Source organism: Catharus ustulatus, unplaced genomic scaffold, assembly GCF_009819885.2.
Source record: "Catharus ustulatus isolate bCatUst1 unplaced genomic scaffold, bCatUst1.pri.v2 scaffold_62_arrow_ctg1, whole genome shotgun sequence".
Lineage (NCBI taxonomy): Eukaryota > Metazoa > Chordata > Aves > Passeriformes > Turdidae > Catharus > Catharus ustulatus.
Window position 1 is genome coordinate 482051 of NW_024879540.1, and position 9719 is coordinate 491769.

Genomic DNA, 9719 nt, shown 5'->3' on the forward strand with positions numbered 1-9719 from the left:
ACAACCCAGGGTTATGTGGTTCTTCGAGCAACTACGCATCACGCGGAGGGGTTTCAGCAGGAGCAAAACTTCGTCGGGCATCATTTCAGTGTTTACTGTGTTAGAAGGAGAAGACGATTTGCAATCTCCTGAAAACTCAGACACACTTGGGAACACTCAAATACAGTCCAGCACACTTGACAACACTCAGAAACATTCGGGAACACTCCACCACACTCGAACACACTCTTGTAAACTCAGACACACTTGGAAACACTTGACCAAACTCAGGCACTCTCATGCACAGACGCAAACACGCAAGCACACCCAAATACACTCGGGCACTCTCGGACGCCATCACACACACTCGGGAACACTCACAACACTCACACATAAACAGGAACATTCGGGCACACATTCTCATACGCGCGCGGACACATCGACAAATGCCACAACACTTACAACAATTCGGGAACACTCAAGCACACTTGAGCACACGCGGGCACATTCAGGCACAGTAATAAACTTGGTGTTGTAACAAGCTTTTGTTCATGTACAAACTCAGAGAATGATAAAAAGATAATCAGGAAATTATTCACATTTTTGGATTTTGCTATCTGGATGAAGACAACCAGAACTCCAGGGAAGGAATTTATTAATCAGGGATTAAGCAACAGGATGGCACTACAAAAAAAGTTGATTTACAGGTTGTGGGGGGATGATTTTGAATAATGCATGAATGTCTATGAATATGCAACATGTTGATACATTTAGGGAAGTGTTTTCTGAGTTAGTGTGTGCTCTCAGCTGAATGCCCAGCACCCGGCCACATTAACCCTTTGCTTTAATGTCTTTGTCTCCTATTTGTGGTTTTTTTAATAAAACCTTTTAAAATTTACCAGGAAAGTGACCCTTGTTTTTCACATAACTGTGGGCAGGGAGCTGCTGCCTCCCAAAGCTCGCCTTTCCTAGTTCCTTGCAGGAGGAAAGCTGGGTGCAGGAGCACTGCATCCGCTCCTTCAGAGGCCTGCTGAGGACAGTGGTGGGGAAGGAGAAGAAGTGGATGAAGAACTACGTGCACAGTGTCCTGGTCCCGCTCACCCTCCGCATGAATGACGAGGCGCCCAGAGTGGGCCAGGTACCGATGTCAAGGCACAGAGAGGGGTGGCTGACAGCCCCTGGGGCTCCAGGCTTTGGGCAGCGCTCCCCAAGAACAGCCCCAGGGAAGGGTCCCTGCAGAACCGAGCTGGCACGGCCACTGCCAGCACCTACCCTGCCTGCTCCAGCAGGGCTCAGCACCAGCCCAGGACCACCAAGGTGTGGACAGGCGTGTCCCCAAAAGTGTCGGACAGCAGGGGTTTGGGCCTCAATCCCTGTACCTAAGGGCATTCCCAGATGTTTTGGCAGGGGCGTGTCCCAGCTCCCTACTGGCGGAGTCACCCCAGGTCACATTTCCCACTGGAAATACCATATGTCTGTCCAACACAACCCCAGAAAAACCCTTCTCAACCTGCCTAATTACTGTGAATGTTTAGCCAACTCCAGCAGAAGTTGATAAAGCTATATGAAGTTCACTGCTAGAAATGCCAAAACAGGATTTTCAAACCCCTGTAAAAATGTGGGATCAGTGGGTTCTTCACGTTCCCAAAGCAAACTCTGAACCGCTGGAGCCATCTCCCAGTTTCTGCTGTTCCCAGGCCTCCAGGAATGCCGTCCTTGCTATCGCAGAGCTCCTCAAGTGGAAGGAGCTGAAGCACGTGGCGAAGACATGGCAGACCTGGAGGATGGCTGACTGCTTGGTGAGGATGAGCCCCAAGGACTGTGCTGGGCTGTGGGCTCTGCAGCTGGGCCTGGGGAAGAGACCCCAGAGCCTGGAGCTGCATCCTTGTTCAAGAACAGAGCCCCAAGGGCTCTCCTCCAGGCCCATCTCCCCTTCCTGCACCAGAGGGAGGGAGGAGGGCTCTTGGTAATGGGGCTGCTGGCAGGAGGGGCTGGGCCAGCCACCTGGAGGGTGTGTGACAATGCCCACACCTTCCAGCTGGAAAAGGACAGCAGCAGGCCTGAGCAGTACCTCCCTCAGAGCCTGCAGTACCTGACGGACCCTCAGGAATGCGAGTATGACTGGACCATCAGGTTAATCAGTGAACCCCAGCCCGGCTCCCTCTTTGGGCAGCCCCTGTCCCCCCCAGCCCTTGCCCAGTGCCACATCCAGGCTCCTGGCGCTCCCTGGTTTCTTGGGAGCATGCTGGGGATCAGCAGGGGCTGACAGAGCTCTGTGCCCAGGGACCGTCGCACGGCATCGCGAGGACCAAAGTGAGGAGCTGCCTGCTCTGGTTTTCAGCGGTGAGTGGGGAGTGAGGGCTGGCAGAGTGGGGCATCTCTACAAACACAGCAACTCAGCTCTGTTTTGGTCACAGAACTTCAGGCCTTGGAGGAAGATGGGTGTGAATTCATCCGTTGTCTGGCAGCTCAGACCAGCTTGATCCTGAGGAGCCCGAAGGAGCAGCAGACACCGGCACAGTCCCTACGCGCTCTGTGGCGCTGGCGCCGCTGAGCTGGGAGCCTGGTGTGCCCAGAGTGGGACACTCAGGCAAGGCTGAGCAGGGACAGCCTCCTGCTGATTCACAAGGTGCAGAAAGGACTCCCTGACTTCCCTTTAAGGTTCTTCTCAGAGAAGGCTCTGGGTGTGGCTGGATCCAAGCCCAGCCCCAGACTTGGCCAGCACTTTATATCTGAAGGGTCACACAGGTATTGTTCATTCTGGGTATCACTTTGCCCTAAGGATTATGGCTGGCAAGCCAACTGTAGTTTTGTAAAGAAAGTTAGTTTTTTGTTTAAATAATAGTTTTTCAAATTTCTTTTAAGACATCCCAAAGGTACCTGCGGGCAGGAGGGCACACACAGGTGTGATGGGGCTGGGTGGGATCAGGCCAGGAATTAGATCCTGATTTTGTGATTTACAGCAGGACTTCTCCTCTGATCCCAATTCCCAGTGTAGTGGTGGGGCCAGCTGTGCTGGTGGAGGGTCTGGGACCCTCAAACTGGGATGTGGGACCCCTAATCTGGGGTTTGGGTCCCTCAAATTGGGGATTCAGGTCCTGGACTCCTAAATTGGTCTCAGGGACACTCAAACTGTAATCTGGGTTCTTTAAACTGGGTCTGGGATTCTCAAACTGAGATCTGGTACCTCCAAAGTGGGGTCTGCAGCCCTCCAGCAGGATATGGGATCCTCACACTGGGGTCTGAGCTCTCCAAACTGGGATCTGGAATCCTCTGATTGGGATTTAGAATCCTCAAAATGGGTCTGGACCCTCCCACCACCTGAAGTTTGGAAGCCTGAAAAAACTGAGGGGATAAGTGGGGGAGGTGAGGTAGGGGTTTATTTGGGGGTACAAAGATTAAAGGGGGATGGGGAGACCTCAGAGTGGAATTTTGGGTCCACCTTAGAGGGGGAGGAGCCTAGGGTGAAGATTTGAGATCCATGGGGAAGGCTTTGTGGGGTCTCAAAGGGGATTTGGGAGTCCCAGGGTATGTTCTGGAGAGCCCCAGGGTGGATTTTGGGATCTCAGAATTGACTTAGGGGGTTCCAAGATAGATGTTGGGATCCAAGATGGATTTTGTGGGTCCCAGTGCCAGATTTCACAGACCCCTCAGTGGGGGGGTGGCCTTTGGGATTTGAAGATTCCCAGGGTGGATTTTGGAGTTTCATGGTGAGTTTCACCCTCTCCAGGATGGATTTGGGCATCTCAGGTTGGGTTTTGGGGTTCCAGAGTAAGTTTTTAGGGTCCTAGGTTGGATTTTGGGGGTCCTGGGCTGAGTTTTCAGGATCATTGGGATGGATTTTAGGGTTCCAGCACCCGCAGTGCAAAGTCCAGGGCAGGGGCACTGTGGGTCAGACACCCCATGGACACCACGTCGATGTGGGGCCCCAAAAACTGAGGCAGGGTCCCCAAAACGATGCCCCCGCTGGCCTCCACCGTCACTCCGGGATACGCGGCCTTGACCTGCGCCGCCGCCGCATGCAGGTCCTGGGGGGGACACCCTGTTAGCAGGGAGCACCCCTCCCCAAAATCTGGGGGTACACTGCACACATGGATGTACAATGGATGCTACATTGTGCAGAAACCCCTCCAAATTGGCCCAAATCTGCCCAGTTTGGGTTCCCCCCACAAGAAACCACCAATTCAGGGATTACTCCACTCACTGAGCTCCAGAATTGGGGTGTCCACCCCCAAGCCCTCCAGATCAAGGGTTATCCCCCTTAAAGCAGAAACCAAATAAAAACAGGGGTTTCCCACCCAACATCTGCCCAGTTTGGGGGCACTATCCACCACTGACCTCCAGAACAACCCCAAATTTGGGCTCTCCAATCAAAATGGTAGCCCCCCACCCAGAACACCTCAAAATTGTGGCCTCCTATCCAACTCCTCCAATCCAGGCATTTGCCCACCCACTGACCTCCAAATTACAATCCCCACACCTAAACTCCCCAAATCAAGGGTCCCTTAACAAATCCCGCCCCCAAATTGGGATTACCCAACCCTCTGACCCTCCAAAATTGGGATTCCCTCTCGTATATTTGGCGCTGCCCCACATTTATAGAAGATTCCCATTTGACTGATGCAGCCTCACCCAGGATGTTCCCCATTTTTGCCACTCCCCTTGATTTTGGGGGATTCAGCTGGGTATAGCAAAGCCTGGATCTATGTGGCTAACCCCCACTTTTTGGAGTATTCAACCCATTTCACTGCTCTGCCTCTCATTTTAAAGGGTCTTAACTCTCAGTTTTGGGGTCCAGCCTCACACCTGGAGCATCCTCTCATTTTTGGTGGCCCCTGCCAGCTACTTGGGAGCTCACCTGGTGAGGACAGAGGTCAAATCTATGGCATTACGCCCCCTTTATTGGGAGATCTGTGCCCCACTTTTGGGGTTTATTCCCATTTTTAGAGTTCAACCCCCCCCATTTTTAGGGTCCAGCCCACACTTAGGGTCCCACCATTATTGGCCCCCCTATGATTTTGGAGCTCACCTGGGGGGCCAGGTTGTCCAGCAGGACGATGTCAGCCCCAGCCCCAGCAGCCTCCAGCGCCTCATCCACACTCGAGCACTCGACTCCCAATCGGCGGGTGAAGCCCCCGGCCCGGCGCACCCCCAAAATCATCTGGGGGAGAGGGGAGTGAGGGGGAACCCCAGAGTGATGCCCCAGTATGGGGCAGGGTAAAATGGGGGCTCCCCCCTGTCATTCCCTTAAAATTGGGGTCCCCTCACTTCCCCTCCACACTTATCCCCAAAAATTTGGGTCCCCTCCCCAGAGTCCCCCAATTCAAGGGTGTCTGCTGCCCCCAAAGCTGGGGTTCCCCCAACTGCAAACACCAACATTTAGAGTTACCCAACACAGAACACCCCGAATTCAGGGGTTATCCCCCAACTTCCCTCCCAAACTGGGACCCCCCCACCCATGCCCCACAATTCAGGGCTCCTCCCACATCAGTCCACGCCCAGAATACCCCAGCCCAAGAGTCTGTCCCAAAATTGGTACCCCCTTTAAATATCGCTGCTTCCCCACCACCCTCAAAATTCGGGGTACCCCAAAATCGAGCCACTTCCACCAAAACCTCCCATTTCCTCCAAACCTCATATTCCCCACACCCCCAAAACTGGGGTTGCCACGCCTACCACCCAGAACTGCCAGTTTAAGGGTCTCCCCTCCAACCTCCCCAAAAACTGGGGTGCTGCCCCCCCAATCTCCGGGTTTCCCCAAAATCCAGGGGTCCTGCCGCCATTACCGCCCAAATTCTGGAGTCCTCCCACACTCAGAATCCCGGAATTCAAGGGTGTCCCCCCCCAATCTGCCCCCCAAACTGGGGTGCTCCCCCCCTCCCCCAGACTGTGCCTAGCACTCCATAATCCAGGAGTCCCCAAATTCTGGAGTCCCCCCACACCCAGAACCCCCCAGCTCAAGCCCCCTTCCCCCGCCACTGCCCATCAATTTTGGTGTCCCCACCTGCTCGAGCCCCCCTGCTGCCGCCGCCAGCGCTCGGTGATTGTCCTTGAGGAGGAGGAGTCCCCCCAAACCTCCCCGGTGGGGGTCAGCGCCCCCCACCCCCAGCGCGTATTTCTCCGCCAAGCGGAAGCCGGGCGTGGTTTTTCGGGTGCCCCCCACGACCCCCGCCCATCCCTGTGCCCGGGCCACCCCCACAGCCCTGGCGGCCATCGAGGCCACCCCGCTGCAGCGCCCCAAAATATTGAGGGCGACCCTCTCCCCTCCCAGCACCCCCGCGGCCGGACCCTCCACCTCGGCCACCAACACCCGCCCGGGGGGCAGCGCCGCCCCCTCGGGCACCCTCCAGATGACCCGGCACCCCGACACCCCGAAAACGGCCTCGGCGAAGGGGGCCCCCGCCAGGACACCCCCCGAGTCGCCCCCGCCCTTGCTGAGCAGCTGCGCTCGGGTCGCGCAGTCCCCCACGGTCGCCACCGCCGCGTCCGGCCAGGGCGCGTCCTCGTCCAGCCAGGAGCGCGCTAGGGAGCGCAGGCGGTGCGGGGGCGGCGGGGGGGCCCAGCCCTGGGCTGGGGGCGAGCGAGCCGAGGGCGAGTGGGACATGGTCCAGGGGAACCTGGGCAGAGAGACAGAGGCGTTATTTGGGGGCTGCGGGAGTGGGATTTGGGGTGATGGGGGGGGGGCGTTGTTGGCGTCCTAGGAGGATCCCTGAGAGGGTATTGGGCTCCGTGGTGGGATTTTCAGGGAGATATTTGGGTCTGGAGGGGGTCTGGAGGGGTTTTGAGGTGCTGAGGAGGAAATTTGGGTTGTTCTTTGAGGGGTTCTGGGAATACAGGGGTCTTTGGGAATTCCCAAACACCAATTCCTTGGGGGAATTTTGAGGGCATGCTGGGGGTGCTGAGGATCACAGGAGGGTTCTTGAGAGGATACTGGGATTTGGGAGGGGTTTTCAGGGAGATATTTGGGTCTGGAGGGGGTTTGGAGGTTATTGAGGGGCTGAAGGGGATATTTGGGGCTGTCTTGAGGGGTTTTGGATGATATTGGGGTCCTTGGGGGAATTTTGGGAAGGGTCCTGGTAGCTCCTTATTAGGATTTTGGAGGAATCTTCAGGGGTTTTGAGGGTCCCAGGTGGATCCTTCACATGTTGGGGTCCTGGGGAGGGCTTGTTGAGGCCATTTGAGAGGTTATTGGGTCCTGGGGGGAGGCTGGGGATCCTAGGAGGGTCCTGGAGGGGATATTGGGGAAGATTTTTGGGCGCAGGAGGGATTTGGGGGTTATTGCGGTCCTGAGGTGGATTTAGGAATCCAGGAAGGAGATCAAATGTGAGTCCTGCCCCGCCAAGGGCAACCAAGATGTGGGTCCCATCCCATAAATGTGGGTCCCTCTCCCCTGTCCTGCCCCCTCTCCCCAGATCAGAGGGGTCCAAAGTCCGGTCCGGAGTGGCCACATCACCCTCCCATCCCCCTCCTCCCTTCCAGGGACTCCCGGTGGGGGAGGGGCGCCCCACTAACCTGTCCAGAGCTGGAGGCGACTGAAGCCCGAATTGGGGGTCGGGGGGGGTTCTTACCTGGGGGGGGCGTGGCCCGCCTCGCCCCAATGCCTGACCCCGGGCTGTGATTGGGTACCCCTGGGATCCCCACCCCCGCAAACCGCCCCGCCTCCCCCCGCCTTCCCCCGGTGGTTTGGGATGGGGGAGGGGAAATTCCCTTTATTGACAGTAAATGAGTGGGGCGGGGGCGTTTGGGACACTTGAGGGGCGCTCCATGGACAGTGGGTGCACTTGGGGTGACACCAGATGGCATCAGGTGATTCCCTCAACCTGCCTCCCATGCTGGGGATGTTGCAGTGGCATGGGGGCGGGGGGTGATGGAAACATGGGGGTGACAGTGCCAGGGATGTGGTGGTGACAGTGCCAGCAGTGTAATGGTGACAGTGCCAAGGGTATGATGACAGTGCCAGGGGGGTTACAGTACCAGAGGGGAGGTGACAGTGCCAGGGGTGTGGTGATGACAGTGCCAGGGAGGAGATGGAGGTGGCCGAGCCATGGTGGAGGGGACAGCAGAGGGGACATGGAGATGACAGTGGGTGCAGAGACAAGACAGGACCTGGACATGGAGTAGGGGACATGGAGAAGACATGGACATGGTGGTGGGCTCATGGAGATGGGGATGGTAGCCAGGAGGAGATGGTCAACGTGATAGCAGGTAGTGGAGGTGGCACAAAGATGGTCAATGTCACCTAGAGATAGTGGTGGGAAGAGGGATCAGATGGTTGAGGTGACCAGGAGATGGTGGGGAGAGCAGGGAGGGAGGAGACAGGGTCAAGGACACCTGGAGATCGTGGAGGTGACCAGGCCATGGTGGTGGCACATGTGAAGGGGACAGGGAGGAGGTGGAAAAGACAGGAAGATGGAACTGGGGACACGAAAAGGGGCAGTGTAATGTGGAGAGGTGGTAGGGATGTGGGGAGGACATGAGGGGGGATATGGAGATGTTCAAGGTGAACAGGACATGGGGGTGGGACATGAGGAGGGGACAGGGAGATATGGTCAAGACCACTTGGAGATGGTTGAAGGGACAGAGGAAGTGAGAGAGATGGGACAAGGGAGGAGCTGGAGGTGACCATGGACCATGAAGGTGACCATGGAAGTGACCCATAAGCAGAGGGCAGGGTTCAGGTGGGACATGGGCCTATGGGAATGGGGGGATTGAGGATACTGTGACAGGGGGCTATGGGGACATGGGGACACATCCTGCCCCCCCCACCTCCTCCAGGTAGTTCCATGCAATGAACTGGAGGGTTGTTCCAAGGAGGACGATGGGGAATGAGATCTTGAGCACCATCAGCCAAGGCATAAGTGACAGCAGCTTGGGCATCATCAGGTGGTGCTGGGGGTCAAAGGGGGGAACTCCTGGGGCACATCAACCCTCCTTGGCCACCAATCCAACTCCCATGGCCACCAAACCAAATGGCCACCACCCTGAGGGTCACCACCTTCATGGCCACCATCACAATGTCCACGGCCACAGACTCCCCACTCATGGTCACCAGAGCCATGTTTAGAAGTCCCATGGCCACCAGCCTTATGGCCATCAACTCCACAGCTACCAACTCTAGTGGCAACCAACCCCTGCATGGCCACCAGCCCTGTGACAGCTGTAGTTGAGCTAGAGCTGCACAGAAGAAACACCAAACACAAGTTCTTTGACCAATCAAATCTGTAAGCACGGGAAATTCCAAGCCCCAATGAAAGAGAGTGAACATCAATAAACAATGTCGTCAATAAAAACATCAATGTCACATTCCTTTCTCCACCATCAGCCACACCCCCCCAATCCCTACAGCCAGCAACTCCCCATGGCCACCAGACCTACATCTCAATGCCTACCAGCCCCATGATGACCACCCTGAAGGCCTGTGACCATCTTTCCATGGCCACCATCTTGGTGGCGACCAAGCACTATGACCATAATATTGATGGCTACCAGCCCCGCTAAGGCCATCGATATTCCCATGACCGCCATGTTGATGACCACCAACTCCGTGGCCAACAGCCATGCCCTGTGACCATCCTGTGTCTGTCCCTCTGCTCCTCTCTGGCAGGAGGGGCGTCGATGGACAGGATGATGAAGAGCAAGAACATGGAGAAGCAGATGGAGCCCATCAGCCAGATGTTCACCCAGAGCTGGATTCAGGCCAGTGATTGGTTCTCTGACAGGCTTTGGGGAACATGGGGACA

At 56.4% G+C, this 9719-nt stretch overlaps 1 protein-coding gene across 1 annotated transcript; it reads right to left on the bottom strand.

Annotated features, from left to right (window-relative positions):
* Positions 1-625: 625 nt before the first annotated feature.
* Positions 626-9037, bottom strand: QPRT (quinolinate phosphoribosyltransferase). Its single transcript, XM_033086847.1, has 4 exons — positions 8946-9037; positions 5984-6596; positions 5009-5140; positions 626-4007 (listed from the first exon to the last, which is right to left on the bottom strand). Exons 1-4 carry the CDS (start codon positions 9035-9037, stop codon positions 3822-3824), a joined length of 1023 nt encoding a protein of 340 aa, XP_032942738.1. The 3' UTR covers positions 626-3821.
* Between the last annotated feature and the right edge of the window lie 682 nt (positions 9038-9719).